The sequence below is a fragment of the Hemiscyllium ocellatum genome, chromosome 23 (assembly GCF_020745735.1).
Source record: "Hemiscyllium ocellatum isolate sHemOce1 chromosome 23, sHemOce1.pat.X.cur, whole genome shotgun sequence".
In the NCBI taxonomy this organism is placed as follows: domain Eukaryota; kingdom Metazoa; phylum Chordata; class Chondrichthyes; order Orectolobiformes; family Hemiscylliidae; genus Hemiscyllium; species Hemiscyllium ocellatum.
In genome coordinates, this window is record NC_083423.1 from 59,720,056 (window position 1) to 59,747,028 (window position 26,973).

The window sequence follows — 26,973 nt, forward strand, 5'->3', positions numbered from 1 at the left end:
TATACATCATTCCCTCAGTTTTATTACTGTTAAAATACAAGTAATGTGGCATCATTTGACAAACAAATCATTTATTACAACCCTGCTTAAGGTCAACAGATAATTTCATTCTTCATCACAATGCCAAGTTACTAACGGTTCTGACGCCAGTTACAGTTTATATACAAATCACAAATCTTTTAGAAGTTAATGGCTTTGCCAAATGATGCTGCTATGTTTGCCTCTCTGAAAGCTTCTGAAACAGTCTGCAAGAGAACAGAAAAGGCAGTGAGTGAGATTCTGTTTAATTACTAGTTTCACAGAGTCTTAGATTAGATTAGATTACTTAGTGTGGAAACAGGCCCTTCGGCCCAACAAGTCCTCACCGACCTGTCGAAACGCAACCCACCCATACCCCTACATATACCCCTTACCTAACACTACGGGCAATTTAGCATGGCCAATTCACCTGACCCGCACATCTTTGGACTGTGGGAGGAAACCGGAGCACCCGGAGGAAACCCACGCAGACACAGGGAGAATGTGCAAACTCCACACAGTCAGTCGCCTGAGGCGGGAATTGAACCCAGTGCTAACCACTGTGCCACCGTGCCGCCCATGCAATGGTCAGTAATTGCTTTCATAACCAAAACAAGAACTTTGTCTGCTCCAGTTCCAAGCTAAATACAAATTTATAAACAATATGGAATAAAGCAGAAAACAAAGTCTGGGAAGTGAGTGAAGGGCTGGGGGGTAGAGAGCAGCCAATTGGAATCTTGAGAGTTGGTATTTCAGTTGTTTAGAAAGTGCAAATAATCCATATAAAAGTAATTGTATTAAACCGTAAAAATGCACAACCTAGGGATTATTAGTGAGAATGGAAACAGTTCTCAAAAGCAAAAGGTGGCTACCACCTGGACCACAACCCTCATGCCTGATGAAGAGCTTATGCCCGAAATGTTGATTCTTCTGCTCTCAGATGCTGCCTGACCAGCTGTGCTTTTCCAGCACAATATTGACACTGATCTCCAGCATCGACAGTCCTCACTTTCTCCCAGGGTAGACGGAGACGTTATTTTCTTCCTGACTGGGGAAATCTCGAATCTGGGGGCACAGTCTCAGGATAAGTAGATGATCGTTTAAGATCGAAATAGGGAGACATTTATTCACACAATTCACTGCTCCAGAAGGGTGTGGATGCTCCACCACTTAATATATCTAAGGCTTGGACAGACAGATTTTGATGTCTCAGGAAGAGAGGGATATGGGGAGTAGACACTAAAGTGGAGTTAAAGCCCATGATCAGCCTTGATCATGTAGAATGGGGAAGTAAGCCCGATGGGCCAAATAACCTATTGCTGCTTTGATTTCTAGTCAGATACACATGGACAAGAAATATATAGAATAAGCACAACTGCTCTTTTAGTAGAGGTACAACATTTGTGTGCCGTGAAGACTTTAGGGATGCAGGTTTTTAATAATCTGTGCAGTGCTATCCCTGTTCAGTACTCCAATGTTCCCAGTATTACTTACTGGATGAGCATGACAAACACGGGCAACATCTTCACATGATGCTCCGTACTCCATAGCGAGGGTGGCTTCATTGATCATTTCCCCAGCACCCTTAACAGAGAGAAAACCACATTCATTGATCATTTCTCCAGCACCCTTAACAGAGAGAAAACCACATTTACTTCAGGAATTCTTATATCCCATCTACACCACAATGGGTTTGCTACTTACAGAACCAAGGATATGTGCTCCAAGCATTCTGTCTGTTTCTTTATGGCTAAGAATCTTTACCAGACCATCAGTATCATTGTTAGTCTTAGCTCTGCTGTTGGCAGCAAATGGGAATTTGCCAATCTTGTACGGAATGCCCTAAAAGAAAATGAATGATCAATATTGAATAAAACAGGCTTTACATTCATATGCTTTACGTTCAAGACAGACCTGTTTTTGCAGCAAATAAGTTGTACACTTAGCGACATGCATTTACAAACTTGCAGACATAAGGGGATTATGGTGGTGTAGTGGTGATGTCGTCACTGGATGGGTGATCCAGAACCCCAGACTCCTGTTCTGGGAGACATGGATTTGAATCCCATCATGACAAAGTGAAATCCAAATTCAGTTCAAAAAGAAGTAGCCTGATGATGACCGTGCAAGTACTGTCAATTGTCATAAGTCACGTGGCATCACTTTAGCAAATCTACCTACCTTACCTGGTCTGGCCTACATTTGACTCCAGACCCACAGCAAAGAATTTGGCTCATAAATGCTCTCCAGACAATAAATGCTGGTCCATAGAGCAATGCCCACATCCCATAAGTAGAAAAAATTTCAGATGGATACTCTCAGCACAGTGCTATCCTGGGTATGAGTTATTAAGTAAGTGGTTCACTGGCCCCTGACAAGAACTGACAAGGTCCTATGGTCTTTACAGAAGGAAATCGGAAATATTTCCATACCCATTTCTGGCCTGACATCACTGAATCACATTATATGGTCATTCCTTCAATGTTGCTTGCAGGGTCTTGCCGTGCACAAAAGGGCTGCTTTGAAAGTGATCAGATTTCAAAGCCATTTCATTGTAAACAGTCCTGCAAAAGTTCTGTGCTAGAAGCACAACTTATCCTGTTGTATAAAGAGGACTTAGGATGTAGAGTAAAATTTCAACATGATTGGTTTGACAAGCTGGGGCTATGCTCCCTGGAGCAAAGTAGATTGAAGAGAGGTGTACAAGATGGAAAAGTTTGGATAAGTTGGACGAGGGAAAAAAACACTATTTTCATTAGCTATGAGAACAAGTCCTATAGACACAGATTTAAAATCTAGTACAATATATGCAGGGAGGTTTGGGAAGAATAATTTTACACAGTTAGTGGCAACAACCTGGAAGTCAGTCATAGAGCAGTATAGCATGGAAAGAGAGCCTTCGGTCCAACTCCTATACAGGGACCAGATATCTTATATAAATCTAGTCCCATTTGCCTGCATTTAGTCCATATTCCCCTACACCCTCCCTATTCATATACCCATCCAAATGTTGTAATTATACCAGCCTCCATCACTTCCTCCTGGCAGTTATTCCATAGATGCACCAAACCCTGCATGAGAATGTTGCCCTTCTGCTCCTTTTTAAATGTTTCCCTTCTCATCTTAAACCTATGCCCTCTAGTTTTGGAATTCCTGGTCTGGGGAAAAGACCTTGTCTATTCACCCTAGCCATGCCCCTTATGATTTTATAAACTTCCAAAAGGTCACCCCCTCAGCCTCCAATGCCCCAGGAAAAATAGCCACTTTCTATAGCTCAAACCCCCCAATTCTCAATGCCCATGTGAGTACTGGAAGTGGTAACAATGATTTGAAAAGAAAACTGGATGGGCACTCAAAAGAAAAAAAAACCTACAGGACCATGGGGATCAGATTGGGAGTGGGATTGACAATTACTCAGAACAACAGGTCTGGGTTTATGGACTGAATGACTTTTGTGTAGTTTTTTTTATTATTGTTCACAGCATGTGCATACTGCCTCTCAAATGCCCTTGAGAAGGTCACTCCTGCAACTGCTATCCAACTGCTGGAGCACCAATAGTGAGGGAGTTCAACCCAACAACACTGAAGGAATGGCGATCTATTTCCAAGTTGTGACAGTGAAAGGTTTGGAGTGAAGCATGGTGGTATTCCCCTGCGTCTGCTTTGTCCTTCCAGGTGGTATTTGGAAGATGCTATCTGAGGAGGTTGGTCAGTCACTGCAGTGCATCTTACAGAAGGTCCACACTACTGTCAGTAGTGAAGGGTGCGAATGCAGAAGATGATAGATGGAGTGCCAGTCAAGTGTCAGCTTTATCCTGGATGGTGTTAAACCTGAGCATTTTTATAGAGCTGTACCAGTCCGGGTAAGTGGAAAGTATCCCATCACACTCCTGACGCGAGTCTTGTAGGTAGTGGATAGGCTTTGGGGAGACAAGAGGTTACTTACCTTAGAAATCAAAGCCTCTGACCTACACTTGTAGACACAGATTCAGTTCCATTTCTGGTCAATGGTGACACCCAGGATGTTGAAACTGGGGGCTTCAGTGATGATAATGTCACTGGATGTGAAAGGGCAATAAGATGATTTTCTCTCAGTGGAGATGGTCATCGCCTGGTAGTTTTGCATCATAAAACGATCTGAAAATGTGTTGCTGGCAAAGTGCAGGTGGTCAGGCAGCATACAAGGAGCAGGAGAATTGACGGTTTGGGCATGAGCCCTTCTTCAGGAAACCTCCTGGTCCTTGAATGTTGCCTGACCTGCTGTGCTTTTCCAGCAACACATTTTCAGCTCTGATCTCCAGTCCTCACTTTCTCCATCATAAAACGATACTTGGCAATGATACTAAACAACCCAAACCTGAATGTTGTTCACGTCTTTACTGCACTTGGACACAGACTGCATCAGGTACCTGAGGGGTCACAAACAGAGCTGAATGTGGTGTAATTATCAGCAAATATCTCCACTTCTGACTTAATGATGGAGCAAAGGTCATTGATGAAGCAGCTGAAGGTAACTGGGCCTAACATACTATTATACTGTGATACTATCCTGAGGAACTCTTGCAGAAATTTCAAGCAAAGTAGAGCTGCAGAACTTAAAGCTTAAGACAGTTCAATAATCATGATCAAATTATGATTCTGGTTTTGCTCTTTCATAAAGTAGATGATTCACCAATAACAAACTTATTTTTGTGTTAGGCTTGACTCAAACCAGCAAGTTTTCTCCAGATAGCCCTCGACTTTAATTTTGTTACCACACTCAGACAAATGATTGGACCATGTAATCAGGAGCTGAGGGACCTTCGCGGAAGCCAAATTAAGCATCAGTGGGCAGGTCATTCCTGTACAAATGCTGTTTGATAGTTCTGCTGCTGACCGCTTCCATTACTTTGCCAACAATCGGAAATAGATTGGTTGATTGGGCTGCTTTGTGTACACAAAACATACCTGGGCAATTTTCAACATTGGTGGATGATGCCAGTATTGCAGCTGTACTGAAGCAGCTCAAAAAGACAGGTGAGAGCCAGGCACAAGTGAGACAGAGCGCGAGAGAATGTGACAAACAGCCAGGGCATGACACTATCCGATGTTGGTAACAAGGATATTTTACATTTGCCAAGGCTGTTCCTTGCCCTTAGCGTTTCCCATGCATGGGCTGACATTTGATTTGATATTGTCAGATCTACTGTGATTCGGTAGAAATGCTGTTTTGCAGACAGATTGTACCATGCAAAGTTCATTGGGGTAGCAAAACAGATATCAAAATGCAGTATTACAACTGCAAAGAAGGTGGAGAGTGAATCAGGTGGTCAGTCTGGTTTTACTCGTTTGTTTAGACTTCATAATAGTTTGAAACAACTGAGTGACTTAGCGAGTTGAAAAGATTTGTAGCTCAGGTTGAGGTTTTGGATGTAGGTTTGCTCACTGAGCTGAAAGGTTCACTTCCAGATGTTTCATTACCTTACTAAGTAACATCTTCAGTGGACTTTATGCAAAGCAATGCTGAAACTTACTGCTTTCTATTTATGTGTTTGGGTTGGCGATGTCATTTCCTTTGGTGATGATGTTTCCTGTGGTGAAGTTACTTCCTGTTCCTTTTCTCAGGGGATGGTAGATGGGGTCTAACTCAATTTGTTTGTTAATAGAGTTCTGGTTGGAATGTCATGCTTCTAGGAATTCTCGTGCTCGTCTTTGTTTGGCTTGTCCTAGGATGGATGTATTGTCCTAGGATGGATGTATTGTCCCAGTCGAAGTGGTGTCCTTTCTCGTCCGTATATGAGGATACTAGTGAGGGGGGGTCATGTCTTTTTGTGGCTAGTTGGTGTTCATGTATCCTAGTGGCTAGTTTTCTGCCTGTTTGTCCAATGTATTGTTTGTTACAGTCCTTGCACGGTATTTTGTAAATGATATTAGTTTTGCTCATTGTCTGTATAGGGACTTCCAAGTTCCATTAGCTACTGTTTAGTGTGTTGGTGGGTTTGTGGGCTACCATAATGCCAAGGGGTCTGAGTAGTCTGGCAGTCATTTCCAAGATGTCTTTGATGTAGGAGAGAGTGGCTAGGGTTTCTGGACGTGTTTTGTCTGCTTGTTTGGGGTTTGTTGCTGAGAAATTGGCAGACTGTGTTCATTGGGTACCCATTCTTTTTGAATATATGGTATAGGTGATTTTCTTCTGCTCTGCGTGGTTCTTTTGTGCTGCAGTGTGTCTTGGCTCATTGAAATAATGTTCTGGTGCAGTTTAATTTGTGGGTGTTGGGATGATTGCTTCTGTAGTTCAATATTTGGTCTGTATGTGTTGTTTTTCTGTAGACACTGGTTTGAAGTTCCCTGTTGGCTGTTCGCTCTACTATGACGTCTAGGAATGGCAGTTTGTTGTGGTTTTCCTCCTCTTTAGTGAATTTTATGCCAGTAAGGGTATTATTGATGGTCTTGAAGGTTACCTCTAACTGATTTAGTTTAGTGATGACAAAGGTGTCATCCACGTAGCGGACCCAGAGTTTGGGGTGGATGGTTGGCAGAGCTGTTTGCTCAAATCTCTGCATTACTGTCTCTCCTAATAACCCTGATATCGGAGATCCCATGGGTGTTCCATTGGTTTGTCTGTAAGTTTTGTTGTTGAAGGTCAAGTGGGTGGTAAGGCAAAGGTTCACCAGCTTGATGATATTCTCCTTGTTGATGAAGTTAGTGGCATTTGGTGTCTGTGTCTTTGGGTCTTTTAACAGAGTAGTCAGCGTTTGTTGGCCAGGTTAATGTTGATTGAGGTAAACATGGCTGTTATGGCCTTCAGGAATGTACCAGCCCTGTTTACCTCAATCAACGTTAACCTGGCCAAGAAACACTGACTACTCTGTTAAAAGACCCAAAGACACAGACACCAAATGCCACTAACTTCATCAACAAGGAGAATATCATCAAGCTGGTGAACCTTTGCCTTACCACCCACTTGACCTTCAACAACAAAACTTACAGACAAACCAATGGAACACCCATGAGATCTCCGATATCAGGATTATTAGGAGAGACAGTAATGCAGAGATTTGAGCAAACAGCTCTGCCAACCATCCACCCCAAACTCTGGGTCCGCTACGTGGATGACACTTTTGTCATCACTAAACTAAATCAGTTAGAGGTAACCTTCAAGACCATCAATAATACCCTTACTGGCATAAAATTCACTAAAGAGGAGGAAAACAACAACAAACTGGCATTCCTTAGACGTCACAGTAGAGCGAACAGCCAACAGGGAACTTCAAACCAGCGTCTACAGAAAAACAACACATACAGACCAAATATTAAACTACAGAAGCAATCATCCCAACACCTACAAACTAAGCTGCACCAGAACATTATTTCAATGAGCCAAGACACACTGCAGCACAAAAGAACCATGCAGAATAGAAGAAAATCACCTATACCGTGTATTCAAAAAGAATGGGTACCCAATGAACACAGTCTGCCAGTTTCTCAGCAACAAACTCAAACAAGCAGACAAAACACGTCCAGAAACCCTAGCCATGCTCTCCTACATCAAAGACATTTTGGAAATGACTGCCAGACTACTCAGACCCTTGGCATTATGGTAGCCCACAAACCCACCAACACACTAAAACAGCAGCTAATGGAACTTGAAAGTCCCTATACAGACAATGAGCAAAACTAACGTCATTTACAAAATACCATGCAAGGATTGTAACAAACAAAACATTGGACAAACAGGCAGAAAACTAGCCACCAGGATACAAGAACACCAACTAGCCATAAAAAGACATGATCCTCTCTCACTAGTATCCTCACATATGGATGGGGAAGGACACCACTTCGACTGGGACAATACAACAACCCTAGGACAAGCCAAACAAAGATGAGCAGGAGAATTCCTAGAAGCATGGCATTCTAACCAGAACTCTATCAACAAACAAATCAAGTTAGACCCCATCTACCACCCCTTGAGAAAAGGAACAGGAAATAACTTCACCACAGGAAACAACATCACCAAAGGAAATGACATCGCCAACCCAAAGAAACCCAAACATATAAATAGAAAGCAGGAAGTTTTGGCATTGCTTTGCATAAAGTCCACTGAAGATGTTACCTAGTAAGGTTATGCAACATCTGGAAATGAACCTTTCAGCTCAGTGAACAAACCTACATCCAAAACTGAGTGGCTTGCTAGGCCATGTCAGAGGGTAGTTAGATGTCAACTATATTGCTGTACATTTGGAGTCATGTGTAGGCCAGATGAGGCAAGGATGGCAGATTTCCTTTCTCATAGACAGTGAGCTAAATGGGCTTTCATGACAATCATTGACTATATGGCTGCAATTAGAGTCATGTCATGAAAGTCATACTGCATGGAGACAGACCACAGTCCAACCAGTCCACTCTCAACATAACCCCGAACTAAACTAGTCCCACCTCCCTGCTCCTGATCCATATCCCTCCAAAGCTTTCCTATGTTAGCTTTTAATTACAGTTTCTGTGGGATCTACCACAGTGGCATTTGAAACTATGCCCTCAGAGCATTCTTATGGGGTCTGGATTACTAGCCCAATGACATTACCACCATGAAACCACCGTTCTTTACTTCTATTTGCTATAATGTATTTGAGAATATCTTAAAGTCATAGAAGCATTTTATAGCAGTGAGCTCATTCTTAACATACCCTAAAGGACATCCTAATATAAGGACAAGGCTTTTTTGACCCACCATTTCATGTACTGCTAATTGTATTGCTAATTATAATCCTTAAAACAAGTAAACACCTGCATGAGTCATTATTAATCCTCAAATACATTTCAATTCATTTTTTAATAAATCATCTTAATGTTTTTGGGAGGGTTAAGTGGCTGAACATTAGTTTCTAAAAATATCCATTTTAGTAACAGATTGCTAGTTTAATATTTTGTGCTGAAGTCAAAAGGGCAAAGATTTGGAATGAGTGGGAATGTTACCTCCTCCTTCAGTTGTTCTTCAGATTTGCCAACCCAAGCAACCTCTGGATGAGTGTATACAACAGATGGGATGCAGTTATAATCAATGTGTACAGCTCCTCCAGCCATTCCCTCTACACAGATGATCCCCTCATCTTCAGCCTTGTGAGCCAGCATTGGACCAGCAATCACATCCCCAATAGCAAAGATACTATGGAAGGAAAAATACTTTTTTGTAGTTCAATATATTAAACTACCCATTTAGATTCAATTAAAATATGCTACAAAAGGTATACAATCAACTTTCTAGAGGTTCAAGTACTAGGATCTCTTGTTTTTGGACTTGGAACAGGGGTCGGGAGAAAAGGACTATTTCAAAATTCACACATGACATGAAATCTGGAAGTATGATAAACAATGTTAAAGACAGATTTCAAAGCAAACATTAGAATAAAGAAACTCCTTACATGCTGGAGAGTACAACACTAAAGAGGGTACAAAGAACAGAGATCGGAAGGGGGTTTGTGCATGAATGGTGGTATAACAGGTTAAAAAGTAGCCAGTAAAGCAGTTAGAATTCTGGGCCATATAAAGTCATGGAGTAGAAAAACAAGAAAGTTTGCTAATAATGACAGAAGCCAACTTCGTCACACTACTCCAGCTAGCATCTACTTGAGGGCAGCAAACTTCAGGAAGGATAAGACAAGTGGAATGTGTACAGAAGAGATTTACTAGAATATTTCTAGGGGTGGAGGTGATGTTAATAAGATTGAAGAACTATGCTTGTTCTCATTTGAGGACAGTAGGAAACAGAGGTTCTCAGTTCTAAATTGAGAATAAATATTGACAAAATATTTCTAATAACTGTTAGATAATGAGAAGGCATGGGTTTGAAAGGACTGGCAAAAGACCCAAAAGGGGATTGAAGTAGTAAATCTTTTTACACAACAGGATTTGGAATGTAATTCTTAATACAAGTAGTGGTAATTTACACATTGAATAATAATCCTCAGAAGGGAATTGGACAGACAAACCATATTGCAGGGATATGGAGAAAGAGTGTGACTGACTCTAATGCTAATAATGTATTAGATTCTTGGAGGTCATGTTTTCTATCTTTTCTCCTGATATCCTGTAGCAGGACCTTTTCTTCATTCACTCAAGACGTTGGGGAATCGTGGACTAGAGGGTATCAGTTTAAGGTTAGAGGGGAAAAGAATAAAAGAGAACCCAAGGGGAAACTGTTTTGCACAGAGAGTGGTACACAAATGAAATGAGCTGCCAAGGGAAGTTGTTGAGATATGTACATTAACAACATTTAAAAGGCATTTAGACAAATACACTTAACATATCCTGCAAAACGTTTCCTATTCATGTATGTGGAAATTTTGGTCAACATGTACCAGGTCACTCTGTGCTGTACGACTCCAATAAGACCAATTTCTCTAACTTTTCCTTTTAGGTAAAATCCCTAATTCCTGGTATAGTTCCAGGAAATCTCCATTGTACTCTCTCAAAGACTTGAAAATCCTTCCTTAAGTAAGGTGCCCAGAACTGAACACAACACTCCCAATGTGGGTTGGCCAATGATTTGTAGATGTGCAGCATCACTTCCTTGCTTTAATACTTTATGATTCTATTTAAAAACTCAAGGATCCTATAAGTCATTTTAACAACTGCTTCAACTTGCAGGTGACCTTCAGAGAATTATGCACGTAAACCTCAAGGTCCCCCTGGTCCTATGTTCCCCTCAAACTTGTACGATAGAGCCTGTATTGTCTCTCCATGTTTCTTCTACCAAATTGCATTAGCTCACATTTCTCTTCAGTAAACTTCATCTGCTGGGTGTCTGCCCATTTGGCCAACTTGTATTGTCCTTCTGAAATCACTCAGCATCATACTCACAATTCACTATTCTCCCTAACAACATCTGCAAATTTTAGATGTTGCCCTCAACACCCATCTTCACAGCATTTCCTGATTTATAAAAACAAGGGTCCCAACACTGATCAAGGGAACACCACTTTCAACTGATATCCAATATGAGGAACATCCGTCTGTACCTACCCTGAATTTCCCATCTTTTAGCCAACTTCTAATATATGCTGCCAAGGACCCATCAAATCCAAGCATTTTAATTTGCTAAACAAGCTGACTTTTTGAAAGTCCAAATATACAACATCCACAGCACTAACCTCACCCCCTGCCTGTGTCACTTTAAAGAACTTAAATTTGTCAGACATGATCTGCCCTTGTTCTGGATCAGTGGTGCTGGCAGAGCACAGCAGTTCAGGCAGCATCCAACGAGCAGCGAAATCGACGTTTCGGGCAAAAGCCCTTCGTCAGGAATAAGGGCAGAGAGCCTGAAGCGTAGAGAGATAGAGGAGGGTGGGGGTGGGGAGAAAGTAGCATAGAGTACAATAGGGAGGGGATGAAGGTGATAGGTCAGGGAGGAGAGGGTGGAGTGGATAGGTGGAAAAGGAGATAGGCAGATAGGACAAGTCCAGACAAGGGCTTTTGCCCGAAATGTCCAGAATCTGGTTTCCAGCATCTGCAGTCATTGTTTTTACCTCGATGATCTGCCCTTGACCAAACCATATTGATTGTCTCATATTAACCTATTTTTCTCTAAATAGGTGTTTACCTCTGCCTGTATAATGGTCTCCATCAGTCCTCCCACTATTAATGTCAAGCGGATAGGTCTGTAGCTTCCTGGGTTATCATTTGCCCCTTTCTTAAGCAACAGTGTTACATTTGCAATCCTCCAGTCCCCTGGCACTAATCCTGTGTTCAGAGAAATCTAGAAAATTTCTGTCAACGGCTTTGTTATTTGCTCCTTTACCCCCTTAGCAACTTAAGATGGATCCTACCTGGCAACTTCTCTAGCCCATGGTATTTGATACCAGGCCCTCTGCAATCCCCTTCTCCGTTGTGGTGAGTGAGCCAGCTTTTCCCAGAATCATGCTCTGTCGCTTCTCCCAGTTTTCCTCATTACCACCTTACATGGTCAGTTGAATGGCATACTGCACCATGGTTCCATTGTCCGTTTTCCACTGACTCTTATAGTCCTTATACTCATCTATACAGGTAGCAAGTACCTCATACAACTCAATTACCTGGAGCAGAAGTAAGCCGTCCAGCCCCTCGAGCCTAAATCATTGCCACCAAAATACTGACCCACTAACACCACTATCACCTGCCAAATTAATTCCCTAAAATGACATCACAAACATGTCAATTTTGTTCTGTTTTGGCTGAAAGATTCCTCTTAAATGCACATTCAACACTTTTTTATACCTTTTACACTGATCCATCCCAGTTAACATTGCGTTAGCTGTGACCTCTTACTATATCTACACTCTTCTCAGTAATTTATCTACAAATTTGTTTATTCCTGGGGTGGCTCCACAATCCTTTTTAGGTAATGTGACAGACTCCTTTCTTATTCTTCAGTTCAACTCACGTGGCCTCATTAGATGTTACTTTCTCTTTTTCTGCCACAGCTATAATTGATCCTTTATCAAGATGGTGAACCCTCCATTTTGTACCAACTGTAAACCATATAGAGTTGCCAATCTTTCTCTTGCTTGCAGCCAATTTTCAACAATGACTATAATATATACTGCCAAATTTCTACTTGCGCCATCAGCTCATTAGTGAATAAGAGCAGATTCCTCACATTGAAGTACACATCATGAACCGCTGACTACGTCTTTTGCTGGCTATTTTCTGGATTTTGTTTCTTCTGTTCCTTATTTTCATCTGTAGTCATTCCCTTCTGCATCTATACTCTGGCTCCTATCCCAGATGTGAGCAAGATGCACTCATGCCCTGACTGCTTGGTCCTTATTCCCTGGAGGTCCCCTTTCAATACCACATGTTGTGGTGCAGAACAGCATTTTCTTTCCTTACTGCACAAAAATGTTTCACTTACTAAATCCCCCAACTTTAAGTACTTTTCCAAGCTGTGCTACATGCTACTTAATTTGGTGAGCAAAAGGAGTTCAGTCACAGATCAACCAGGGTGTCATTGATTGATAGAAATGCTCAAGTGGCTGAGTGATCAATTCCTGTTCTAGCTGTCTACAGCTTGCTAACACAGACAAGTGTCCATATACGTTCCTGGAATAATTGTGTGTGGAGAAGAGGATTCACTTACTTTGGAATTTTTGTCTGGAAGCGATTATTGACTGGTATTCGGCCTTTCTTATCAACTTCGATTCCCATATCCTGCAGTCCCAGATTCTCAGTGTAGGGGCGACGGCCAATGCTCACTAGCAGCACATCACAAGTGATTGTATCTGCCTTTCCGCCGGCTGCAGCCTCAAATCTGGAGCAAGCAGATAAAACGCTTCAAAATGTGTCCATGAAGTACAAAGCACTTTTCTGTGGTTAGGTTTACACACTGCTTGTAACTCACTTCTTATAGCTTAAAATTAATCCATTACTCATACATTCTCACTTCATACTCACGAAACATCAATCTTCCCATCGGGTCTCTTATTTGCTGAAGTCACTTTTGTATTCAGCTTAAACTTCAGACCCTGTTTCTGAAGAATGCGCTGAAAATTCTTTGCAATCTCCATGTCAATGCCGATTCCTCCAACATGCCCCAAGAATTCAACAGCTGTCACTTCAGAGCCAAGGCGCTGCCATACAGAGCCCTGGAAACAGAAAATTACAACTTCCAGAGACTGGCTACTGCAACATATACACTGACAGATTCAATAAAGCAGCAGGACTGAGGACAGCAAGAGCACTGGTTTCATTTCTCCCTCTCCAGCAGTGGTGGGTGGTAACTGTCAACAAGTATAGTGGTGGAACCTCACTGCTAAAGAGATACTGTAGACTCTTCCTGACATGTGACGCTATCTCAGGCTTAGGATCAACATTCTCTCTAATTTCCTTTGCTGAGTGAGGCACCAAGACATCCATTAAGGTTGCTGCCCCCCAGCTCTATTCGCCCCATTTAAAGCCACTGCAATTTGTACATGGGACTTTTGTTCTCTGTATGACAGTCCAGACATTTGCACATCCACAAAGCTTGTGCAGAACCTTGATGTTGACGTCGTTCTAACAATTAGAGATGTCAACATCAAGATAAATTAACAAGAGCAGAAAGTACAAGACCCAACAGCCTGGAAGGTAGGGGGCCAGTCACTTGTTGGACCACCTTTAGGAGTCACTTTTGTATTCAGCTTAAACTTCAGACCCTGTTTCTGAAGAATGCGCTGAAAATTCTTTGCAATCTCCATGTCAATGCCGATTCCTTTGCCCGAAACGTCGAATTTCCTGCTCCTTGGATGCTGCCTAACCTGCTGCGCTTTAACCAGCAACACATTTTCAGCTATGATCTCCAGAATCTGCAGACCTCACTTTTTACATGGATTAAATAGTTAGTTCTACCAAAGATCCAGCTCAGGCACAAAGGGTTTCTACGTAATATTTTGATTAATTGTTCTTAAAAGCAGTTTCTGCAGTTTCTTCTGCTTACCAATTCAACACCAATGACACCAGCACCAATAACCACCAGCTTCTCAGGAACTTGTTTCAATGATAGAGCTCCAGTTGAAGACACAATTGTCTCTTCATCAATCTGTGGGTATGGCATATTGATATTGTTAATTTAACAGTCTTACAAAACTGACTTCCAGGCAAAAAGCAGTAACATGTTCTATAAAAACACAAGACTGTTGTCAAGGTAAAGTGAATGTCAAAAACATGGAGAATAGGCAGGGAATTGGAAGTGGGTTGCACCAAATCAGATCTGCACCAGAATAGGTATGACAACCTGAATGGCCTTCAATGTACTAAAATTGTCACTTACCACATTTTTAAACGGGATTGTACATCAACTAAATAGTTGTGTAAAAACCTGGAAATTTATCAATTGAGAATAATCCTGCTTTTTAAGTTAACTCTCATACCTGAATCCCAGGGAAAGGTGTAACCTCTGATCCTGTGGCAATAAGAATGTTCTTGGAGTTGATGATTTGTATGCTACCATCACTACAGTAAGCTGTGACCTGGTTTTTTCCAGTAATCTTCCCATGTCCTTGAACATGTGTCACCTTGTAACGAAATAGAATGACAACGACAAATATCAACAAGTTTTATTTTGCCTCAGAGTTTTAAGTGGGGTAGAGCAGTAGATGTGGTTTTCTTAGATTTTTCAAAGCTTTTGATAAGATCTCAAGCAAAAGATTAGCATGTAAAATTAAAGCACACAAGACTGGGGGAAGTGTACTGACATGGATAGAGAACTGTTGACAGACAAGTAGTGGAGGAGCCGGTGTTGGACTGGAGTGGACAAAGTTAAAAATCTCACAACACCACATTATAGTCCAACAGGTTTTTTTGGAAGCAATAGCTTTCGGAGCGCTGCTCCTCTTCCATCAAATAAAGCTATTGAACTGTAATCTGGTGTTGAGATTTTTAACTTTGACAGACAAGAAACAATAGGAATAACAGGTCATTTTCTGAGTGGCAGATGGTAATCAGTGGGGTACTGGAGGGATCAGTGTTTGGACACCAGCACAATATTTTATAACAATTTACACAAGGGAACTAAATGTAACATCTCCAATTTTTCAGACAAATGTGAATGGGAGGATGAAAAGAGAAGATGCAGAGATGCTTCAGTGTGATTTGGACAAGTTGAGGCAAATACACAGCAGATGAAGTATAACGTGGATATTTATCCACTTTGGTAGCAAAAGTAGGAAAGAATCTGAAAGGTTGGGAAAGTGAAAGCTGTGATGTGATCCGGGTGTCATTGTGCACTAGCTCCTCAAAATAAGCAGACGGTGAAGGCGGCAAATGCTACGCTGGCCTTCATGGAAAGGATACTTTTTAAAAAATTCACTCACAGGACGTGGGCATCACTGGCTGGCCAGTACTTAATGCCTGTTCCTACTTACCATTAATAAGGTGTTGGTAAGCTGCCTTTTTGAACTGCTGTAATCAATGTGCTGTAGGTAAGGAATTCCAGAATTTTTATTCAGTGACAGTGAAGGAATGGTGATATATTTCCAAGTCAGGTTGGTGAGTGACTTGGAAGGGAATTTGCTGGTGGTAGCATTCCTATGTATCTGCTCCCCTTGTTCTTCTAGACAGAAGAGTTCAGGGGTTTGGAAGGTACTGTCTAAGGATGGCAAATTTCTGCAGTGCATCTGGTAGATAATACATACTTCTGATAATAAGCATCAATCGTGGAGGGAGTGGATATTAGTAGATGCGGTGCTAATCAAGTGAGTTGTTCTGGATAGTATCCAACTAACTGCTGTCACGGAAATTGGTGGAGTTGTAGTAAATACTGAAAAATTTTAAAATGGAGCTAAGGGGCAACTTTTTCACTCAGAGGGCGGTGCATGCATGGAATGATCTGCCAGAGGAAGTGGTACAATTATAACACTTAAAAGACATCTGGATGGTTTTATGAATAGGAACGGTTTAGAAGGATCTGGGCCAAGTGCTGGCAAAGAGGACTAGTTTAATTTAGGCTACCTGTTCAGCATGGACGAGTCGGACCAAAGGGACTGTTTTGTGCTGTACACCTCTATGACTCTAATTGGTCTACATGCAGATTTGATGCAGCAGAGTACAAAAATCATACCAAACCTGGGTGATCTACATTTCATGCAGAAAACATACACTAAATGCAATAATTGAAAATATTATTAAATTTAAAACAGAATTGCCTCGATAAGATGTACATGATCTTTCGAATATATTTCCAAGCGTCAAAGATTAAATTTTAATTCTGCCTATGCTCAAATGATATAGGCCGAGTGAGTAGGTATTAAGGGTAAGATTTGCAGTTAATCAAACTTAACACATATAGCTCCTCAGAAGGAAGACTCTGACTGGAGGTGGTAAAGCAAGCAACAAACTCTGCTCCCATTACCTCGACAAAGGCCCTGATTAATTCAAATGGCGCATTTAAATCAGAAACTAACCTTATTCTGTTTAAAAAGATGAGCAATTCCACCAGTCAATGACCTCACCGCATTGCTCTTTTGTTCCATCATCTTCTCCAGGTTAAGATTCATTCCTGTGACTTTAATAAAGAAATGTGAAGTAAAGATCAAAGTAACACCTTTTGAACTCTCAATATTGTGCACTAAGTTACATTTTGATCAAATGCAATTGTAAAACATGCTGCAAAGAATCAAATAATTTTGTTGTACTAACAAGCATTAGGATCAAAAATATGCTATTCACATTTACAGTTAATTTGCAGGGAAGGATATTTATATTCAAAAGAGATTGCATGCCCTTGTCATGTACTGAAATGAGCTACAAGACATCCAACTTCACTCATAAGTTTTAAACCCACTGAAGAACCACAGAATAAGTCAATTTTATGCCCTCATATTTTATATAAAGTACAACAGTTAAGGTGGTGGCAAGGGAGGAAATCAGTAAGTGACAGTGTGAGCAATGACCACCTCCACCATATGCCATTTACTCCCTATTTCTAACCAAACTACTCAAAAATTTATACAAGGTGGTGGGGCAATGGAAGAAATAGGACAATTCACCAAATATACCTACTTGACCATAAGAACTGTCTCGATAGACACAGTGTATGCTTGCTTCTGTCCCACAACAGATGCTTTCCCTTCTGGACCATTTTATTCCCAGTGGTCTGGTTTATTCTTCTAATGCCCTGTCACTTTTAATCGTTCCCAGTTTCCTGGCCCCAAGAATGTCCCTACACACGATCATGCCAGGATAATCAAAGCTCCCTGGTGCTTCCCTTAACAGAATCCATTCATCACTACCTTCCTCCGTCTGGCTGAACCTGTCTTCATCTTAAATGACTTCTCCTTCAATTCCACTCACTCAAAATAAAAGGAGACTGTTTGTGAAATTAGATTAATGGCACCACAGAATGAGGCCTTCTAACCAGCACCGCATTATAAACAGTCCAATTCTCTACCCTTCCATCTCTCCTTATGTTCTGACAAGCTTACTTCCCTCAAGATCCTATCCAATTTTCAACTGACCTCATTGATAACAGGTAGTGAGTTTGAGGTTATTACACCAACTGCGAGAAAAGAAACTCCTCACTTCATTTTACATATCTTGCCTAAAACCTTAACTCTAAATCTCCTAATCCTTGTATGTTTATTGCTCCAGTGCTACTCCCTCATTTGTACCTACAGAATTTGAAATTTTTCTTCATTTTGCTTCTAATTTGTACCCTTTTCTCAATGCCATGTGGTCTCTTACACCTCTTTTTTACCATTCCAAAGGGTAGGCATGCCTGTCAAAACTTAGCTCAGACCTCAAGCACATCCTCCCCTTTATATGACACTTTCAAACAGCAAGCCCAAAAAAGTAACTCCCACAGTTTACCTACATTCTTTTCACAATCCAAGACCCTAAAAACTCCTTTGTAAGTGAAACAACAGTTTACTTGTATTTTTATTTAGTATATTGCATTTGCTGCTCAATATAGTTTCTTCTAGATTAGGAAGACCAAATGCAGACTTACTAGCTGCTTTGCAATAGTCTTCCATTCGGCTAGCTCATTTAATCCAAGCTCTGGTCACCTGGCATTTTAATTGTCTTCCAAATTCACACTCTGTGCTCCTCAATTAAGCTTCAAATAAGCTTGAGGAACAACACTTCATCCCCTTAAGTTTCAATTAGGAATTTGAGTTTTCAGATTTTACTGGAGTCACAGACTGGTTATAGCACAGGAATCCATTCACCTGTTCTGAAGGAATTCACCGAGCACTATTACCATGCCTTCTCCTCATTACAAAAGAGCAGTACAAACAGGATCAGGTCCTTTGGCCCGCCATTGTCTATGCTGACTACAATGCCATTCTAAACTAATCCCAACTGACTGCACATGGTCATATTATTCTGCACAATCATAGAACTGTATAGCCCACAGCATTGCGTTAAACATGACACCAACTTAAACAAATTCCTATTGCCTGCCCCTTGGTCCATATTCCATTATTCCTTGCATATTCATGTTCTTATCTAAAAGTCCCTTGAACACCCCCCCTTTGTGTTTGCCTCCAGCACTATCCCTGGCAGCACGTTCCAGATCCTAACAAAAAAAATCTTACCCCTCATCTCTTTTGAACTATTCCCCCCTTCTTACCTTAAATGCATGCCCTCTAGTATTAGATATTTCAACTCTGGGGGGAGGAAAAAAAAGAGCCTGACCGTCAACCCTACCCACGCATCTCAATTTCACAGACTATCAAGACTACCCTCAGCTTCTACCACTCTATAGAAAACAACCAGAGTTTACTAGCTTCTCCTCATAGCTCATATTCCAGGCAGCATCCTGGAAAACCTTTTCTGCACCCCCTCTATAACTTCCACATCCTTCCTGTAACATGGCGACTAGAATTGAACTCAAATGTATCGCCTAACTAAAGTCTTATAAAGCTGCAACATGACATCCTGATTCTTTTACTCAATGCCTTGACCAATAAAGGCAAGCATGCCATACATCTCCTTTATCACCCAATTTGTGTGGCCACTTTCTTCCTTTTCAGACAAGGATTGAATTCCCTCTTAAATACCTTGATTGAATCTTTCTCAACACACACAGGCAAGGCATTTCCAATCCCAATCACTTACTTAGTGAAGAAAAATTTTCATTCCTCCATTGCCTCTCTTGCCTTCAATTTGTGCTCCCTCTGTCTCAATCTTTCCATTAATAGGAACAGTTCCTTCATCTGTTTAGCTCCTCATGATTTAGTATACCTCTAATAATTTTAAATCACCACCTGTCTCACTTACTTCCTTTTCCATCAAAAAAAAACAATTTCACATCATTCCTTTTCCTTGTAAATGGTAGCTCTTCATGATCCTGCCACTTACACCTCCATTAGACAATTTCCATTTAGTTACTCCTCCCATTACCACTCCCTTTGATTTTGCAACATGCAGCCTTTTGTCATTTAACGTCTCTAACCATGCACTCTTCTGATTTTTTATTTAAACCTCCTACGACCAATCCAAAGCAACTATATTTCTAACTTTTTCCAGTTCTGATGAAAGGTGACAGCTTCTCTCTCTCAGAATACTGTCATGCACTTTTTGTTTTTGTTCTGAAGATATACTTACTTTCAATCCCTCTGCTGGCAAAATCTTTCCCATGGGCCAAGTGGTAGAGATAGGAGTTATTCAGCAAGGCCTAGAACAAGAGTGACAACTTTGATTAAGCAGTTAATCTTACAATTGATATGTAAAACATTTAGTGACTATATAATAGCATTCCAATAGAATATTGATTAAAAATGCAGTGTCTTACACACTGAACAAATACGTACTTTGGAGGGGATACATCCCACGTTCAAACATGTTCCACCCAACGTATCATTCTTTTCCACACAGACAGTCTGCAACGTTTAAAAATGAAAGTTACCGTATTGAAAGTATTCAGAAAGGTGATCTTGATTAACAGTGCTTTGTTTGATCTGTAACTGCAAACAATGTGATAAAAACATACACACACAAGTAATACAGGGTTTCAGCCAAGCTGTCCTTCAAGCCTGCTCTGTCATTCAATAAGATTGTAACTGACCTTCTACCTTCTCCATATTCCTGACAATTATTATTGAATTCAGTGGTAATTATAGGCAAGGTACCAGTATCTGTGGAATAAACATTCCTCAAAATTAAAACAAAAGGCAAGATGCTCGGGATAATCAGAATCTGAAAAGATCACAGTGCTGGAAATAGGTAACAGATCTGGCAGCACCAAGTGCAGAAAGAAGTGTTTCAGATCAGGTTCTGGTGAAAGGTCTCAGACTAGAAACGTCAACTCTTTCTCTCTCCACAGGTACCAGGAGACCTGCTGTGCATTTACAACATTTTATTTTAGGTTAATTACTGTTTCATCTAATTCCTCAAAGTGGCCAATAAAAGTACAGTTAGATTAAATTGAGAACATATGAATTAGGAACAGGAATGGACCATTAAATAACGTTAAAAATCACAACACCAGTTTATAGTCCAACAGGTTTATTTGGAGGCACTAGCTTTCGGAGTGCTACTCCTTCATCACAACCAACTGATGAAGGAGCAGTGCTCTAAAAGCTAGTACTTCCAAATAAACCTGTTGGACTATAATCTGGCGTTGTGTGATTTCTAACTTTGTACACCCCAGTCCAACACCGACACCTCCAAATCATGTCTAACATTGAATAAGATCACAACTGAGCTGATTGTAACCTTACATCCACATTCCTGCCTAACCCTAATAACCTTTCACCCCTTTGCTTAATAAGAATGAATTATCCTTTGCCTATAAAATACTAATATATAACAACTTAATTTATCAACAATGCCTTTACATCATTTATATATTTAAATCATCACTGATGTAGCTATATGTATAGCCAAACAATTTGAGGTTTATATAGCTGAACAATCAGAGGTGAGAATGAATTCTCCTGATTCAGGGACAATAACTGGAATAAATCCCAAAGTGCCTTGCAGTCCAGTTAAGAGCTGAACAGGAGTTGTCAATGGCAGAGTTTTAGAAAGGAAGGTTTTGAAGGTGAGAATAGGTCAAGGTAGCAAAGGTGGCTGAAAGTTGAACTTAGCAATGATAGAGGAGCTAGAAGAATAGGCAGCTGGTGTATAATAGCAGAAATGCAGAGCTGGGAGAGATGATGCTGACTGAGACTAATGGATCTCAGCAGGGTCTATTGATGAAGCTGAAGAATTTGAAATACAAGCCCTACTGTGTAGGAAATCAGTGAATATTGATTAAAAAAAAGGCTCGATAGATCACCTAATCTGCATGCAAAAGGTAGTGTCTGGATGAATAGGAAAGCGAGTTCTTTATTTAATGTGAACTCCCACATCCATGGATAGAGTAAAAATTTAGTTTCTATAGGAATATTTCCCCCACACAAGATAAAAGATGTCAGATTGACCTGACCGTCAACCTTTCCTTGATTGCCATTTGAGAGTCTTCTGCAGCCAGGTGGATATATTTTGTCTTGTAACTGAATTAGCTATCACTATTTTTACTTGTCACACTTTTCATCCTCTGAGTCAGCTGAAATGTCATGTTTTTCTAAATAGCTCTTTGAGCATGCTTGGATTCTTTGAAACTCTAGAAGTGTTTAATAGCTTCACATCGTTGTTGAATATCTTCTGGGGTAGTCATTTGCACAATGACCAGCCCAGCAAGATAGCACCTTTACAATCACTGGCTCTACAATTGGCTGACTTTGCTCTGAGGAGCTGAATACTCAAACCCGTGCAGCATCATTGAGTTCTCCTGAGGTAACGTTGCAGGAGTTTAGATATGGTAAGTGCAGTCACACATTTAAGAAATTAATAAAGGATCCTATGCTTTACAGAGAGCCCACAAAGTTTCTAGTTCTGGGCCATATACTTTATGAAGAATATGAATGCACTGGAGAGGGGCAGGAAAGATCTAAAAGAATGGTTTTGGCATGAAGGACTTAAGTTAGGAAGATTAATTACTGAAGTTGGGCATGCTCTCCGGAGGGAAGGTTGATAGGAGATTTGATAGAGGTGTTCAAAATCGGAGGGGTCCACATGAGATAGATATGGAGAAACTATTCCTACTAATGGAAAGATGGGGGTGGGTGAGACTAAGGTGGCTGCCAAAGAAGCAGCAATGACACGGGGAAATATTTTCACACAGCAAGCGGTTAGGATCTGGAATGCTTTGCTTGAGTGTGATAGAAGCAGGGTCAGTCTGGCTTTCAGAAAGGAACTTGGTAATAATCTTAAAAAGAAAGACCTGAGTGACTATGGGTAAAAGGCATGAATGTGCAGCACACATGGTGGTGCTTCATGACAGTATGGATATTTACTTCTAATAGTAGATAGGAACGGAAAGAGACTATTCATCACTTGTTCTACTATTCAATGAAATGATTCTGTGACCTGACTCCATAAACCAATATACCATATGAATTCCTTTATCACTGGCTTAACAATGAATAATTCAGCAGTCATCAATATTTGCAGAAGAGTTCAAAATATCCAGGCAGTATGCACAGGCGTACTTCCTAACTTTATTCCTCAAAAGGTGTAAAATAGAGACAGGTCTCTCAACTCTGGATTGTCCAACTAGCAGGAATAATTTGTCTCCCTTCCTTGCCTGAAAGCTCTGACCAAGTTAAACCTGAATCTTCTAAGTTTCAGGGAACACAATCCTAGTTTGTGCAATCTCTTCTCATGATTTAACTCTCAGAGCCTAGATATCTGTCTCGTAATTCTATACTGCACTCCCTTCAAGGCCTAATACATGGTACCATTCCTCCTGCCATCATGTAACCCAGCTACTGTGTTGAAGCATGACTTCTACCTTCTAGTTTACGTTGTCTAGGAAAAGGTCAACATTTAAATTGTCTTTACTATAACTTTCTGTACCTGTCCACAGTATCTGGCTTTCCACTATTTAAATAATGTCTCTGTCAGTCTTTTTTAACGTCCAATGTGGACTTCATATTAGCCTGTACAGCAATTTATTTGCCAGTTTTTTCTGCTTTCTTTGTAATTTTATGCTTCCATTAATATTATTTGCAATCTTACCCTTTTTATCATTGGTACATTTGGACATGAGGCTTTGCCTTACATATGAAACTATTTCATAATTAGCTCACCAGCCTTTGACTTACCTTAAACCCCAACTGCGCGGCCTTAATGGCAGCAACATACCCGCCTGGTCCTGAGCCCACCACTGTGACATCTGCATCAACTGGAATGAGGAATAGAGTGTATTCAGCTTGAGCTTTCATCACTGACACAATAAACCAATATAACACCAATATTCATCATCAGACTCCATGAACTGCCAATAAAATCTGTCATAAAATAAAAAAAATATTAAGATAGATTCTATGAAGAAATTGCCTCAAAGTTTGGCCATTATATAAGCGAACCATTAGGAACAGGAATGTGCCATTCAACCTATGTTGAACCACAGAATCCCTACAGTCTGGAAACATGCCATTTGGCACAGAGTCCACACCAACCCTCCAAACAGCATCACACCCAGACCCACCCCTATAACTGTGCATTTCCCATAGCCAATTCACCAAACCTGCATTTCTCTTGTCATAAATATGGTCAGTTTAGCCTAACCTACACATCCACCTAACCTACACATCCCTGGACTGTGTAGGAAACCCATGCAGATGTGGGGAGAATGTACAACTCCACTAGTAAGTGGGCGGCACGGTGGCACAGTGGTTAGCACTGCTGCCTCACAGCGCCAGAGACCCGGGTTCAATTCCCACCTCAGGCGACTGCCTGTGTGGAGTTTGCACATTCTCCCAGTGTCTGCGTGGGTTTCCTCCGGGTGCTCCGGTTTCCTCCCGCAGTCCAAAAATGTGCAGGTTAGGTGAATTGGCCATGCTAAATTGCCCGCAGTATTAAGGTTAAGGGGTAAATGTAGGGGAATGGGTCTGGGTGGGTTACGCTTCGGCGGGTCGGTGTGGACTTGTTGGGCCTGTTTCCACACTGTATGTAACCTAATCTAATCTAGTTGCCCAAGTGTGGAATCGAACCCAGGTGCCTGATGTTGTGGTAGTAACCACTGAACCACCGTGCTACCCTAAGGAACTATTTAACACAAAGGGTGGTGGGAGTACAGAATTCTCTGCCTGAATGAGCAACACGTTAGAAACACACATTATTTAAGCAGTATTTAGATATTCACTCGTGATACCATGAGTGCATGGGACAAAAGCTGGAAAATGGGATCCTTGTTGACCAGCATGGACATGATGCGACAGACTAGGCTCCTGTCGTTCTTGTCTGTGAATTTGCCCTGCCATTCTAGAACATAGTATATCACTTCTACCATTTTCCCACATTATCTCCATATCCTGTCATTAATCTCCAGACATCTGGTGTGTCCAGAATCTGATGTATTAATTTTTGTTTTTATATTTAACTTTCTTGCTTAGCATTGGATGTTTTTCCACCTTTTATACCAACTCTCTTTCTTTCTGGAATATATTTTAATTACCACCAATTAGGTATCTCCTTAAGTATCTGCCACTATTCATTCATCAACTGCTCTTTTAGTCTTCCTGCTTGGTCCATTAAGGCTAAAACAGTCCTTGTGCCTATATAATTCTTTGTTTAACTCCATAACACTAGTGCGGGACTCTAGCTTCCCCTCTCCCCCCCTCCCCCCCACACCCGGTGTATTTAAAATTATAGATCACTCATCCCTAGAAGAACTTATACTGAGATTAATTAATATTAATTAATCCTACACAATATCAAATCCAGAATAGCCTGTTCCCTAATGTTGCATAACATTTGCTCCAAGAAAATGACTATTTTGGAAAAACTGAGTAGTGCCTGCCAAGCGAGTCTTTCAACAGAAGCAATTGTAAACAGTTTATCCTCACATGTGAGTTACACATAAAACAGCATCAGATTCATCTCAAAGACAGACATATTGGATCTCAGAAGAGTAAAAATGGACACTGCACATAAAGACTAGGATTTATTTTAATGTAATTGATCTGAATAACGACAGACCTGAATCTCTGCTGTATTACCCTCTAAAATTGATCTAATTGCTTAGCAAACCTAAATAGAAGGTTTAAAAATGAATCAACACATTTCCTCAGCACCCGAGCTACAAATCTTCTCCCAAACTTTGAACATTTCCTCACTTTAGCCCACTTGGAACAACATACTCAGACATGTATTTAACAGCACTAATGGTGGTTTTATCTACCAGTACACAAGTCCAGTCTCATAAATATTTTCCTGCTCCCTTTTGCAATTCATAATTGTTTTCCATTAGGGTTAAAGTTCACCAAGATATTATAATGAAAATATCAGCCTAACATTACAAAGGTTGAAAAATCATAGGGAAATCAGCAACAAAATGATTAATAGGTGAGAACTCTCACCCACAGCCCTACAAGAAAGTGAGGACTGCAGATGTTGGAGATCAAAGAGTGCAGTGCTGGAAAAGCACAGCTGACCAGGGTCTATAACACGTACCATACCTGGTGCAACATCAGCATAGGTCCGCAGCCCGACTGCTGAAAGACCTTGGAGTCTACGACAGGCATGTCCAGTCTGCATTCAGAAGAAAAACACATTTCAATGACATTGGAATCAACCTTGAAAAACAAGATGGACATCTTCAGATTTCGTCACATTTGCTAGATCCTCTTCTCTCATACAAATAGTGAAGGTAAACATGGTCAAACAATGTGTACAGGAAATCATAGCAGATCAACTGGATCATAATTCCTTTAGAACATTAAAAATCTCATCCTACAGATGGTGCATGCTGTCTGAAAATTAAATCAGCACCAACTAAATCTGAACTATATTCAACTAAATTAGTTGTACTACTTATATTGCACATATTTTGGCTAATACCCAATAGTATTCACTTTACACAGTTCTATGACAGTACCCATTAAGGAAAAACCAGAAATTAGCATTATCAATGCACAGGAATCATGAATGGGAGAGAAGGGAAAAACACTGGGGTGCCCCAGGTTTTTTTTTGGGGGGGTGGGTGGGTGGCAGAGAAAAGGGGGCTGCAGAGTTTAAAAGGGGAGGAGGGGAAGACGGGGTGTGAAAGAAAGCGACTCCAGAATTTTTGAGTCGAGGTGGTTCCAGGCTTTCTGGTGTGGTGGCTCCAGAGTTTGGGGAGGCGGAGGGAGAGGTCTCTGCATTTGGGGACATATCCCTGTCTGGAGGTGGAAGGAGGGGTGTCCGGGCTGAGGAGAGAAGGCGGAGGAGGGTCTCCATGATTTGGGGGGGGGGCGGGAGGGAGGGGTCTCTGGCATCTTAGGGTCTCCGGTGTTTGGGGGATGGTGAAGTATGCAGGCTCCGGGTCTGACCAGGACGGCGGCTTTTGAGATGGGGCCCGGCCTCCGGAGTGACAAGGCCCAGGCTGAGGGGCTGGCAGGTCCCGGAGCCCGGGCTGACCTTGAGCAGCTGCCGAAACATCAGGCTCCAGGTCCGCATCGTCCGTGCAGCAAGTGAACCGGAAACACGTCACCACCC

At 41.1% G+C, this 26,973-nt stretch overlaps 1 protein-coding gene across 1 annotated transcript; it reads right to left on the bottom strand.

Annotated features, from left to right (window-relative positions):
- Positions 1 to 26,973, bottom strand: dldh (dihydrolipoamide dehydrogenase). Its single transcript, XM_060843067.1, has 14 exons — positions 26,896 to 26,973; positions 25,956 to 26,028; positions 23,598 to 23,677; positions 20,259 to 20,327; positions 20,053 to 20,122; positions 16,908 to 17,008; positions 14,877 to 15,020; positions 14,444 to 14,545; positions 13,423 to 13,613; positions 13,109 to 13,279; positions 8,971 to 9,160; positions 1,723 to 1,860; positions 1,513 to 1,602; positions 1 to 245 (listed from the first exon to the last, which is right to left on the bottom strand). The coding sequence occupies exons 1-14, from the start codon at positions 26,932 to 26,934 to the stop codon at positions 180 to 182; spliced, it is 1,524 nt and encodes a 507-aa protein (XP_060699050.1). The 5' UTR covers positions 26,935 to 26,973; the 3' UTR covers positions 1 to 179.

Coding starts and splice junctions, on each gene's coding strand:
- dldh (XM_060843067.1), bottom strand. CDS start 26,934: ATGCGGACCTGGAGCCTGATGTTTCGGCAGCTGCTCAAG. Junction 13,614..14,443: donor GTGTCATTGGTGTTGAATTG/GTAAGCAGAAGA, acceptor TTCTGTTTCCAG/GGCTCTGTATGGCAGCGCCT. Junction 13,280..13,422: donor GATGGGAAGATTGATGTTTC/GTGAGTATGAAG, acceptor TGCTTGCTCCAG/ATTTGAGGCTGCAGCCGGCG.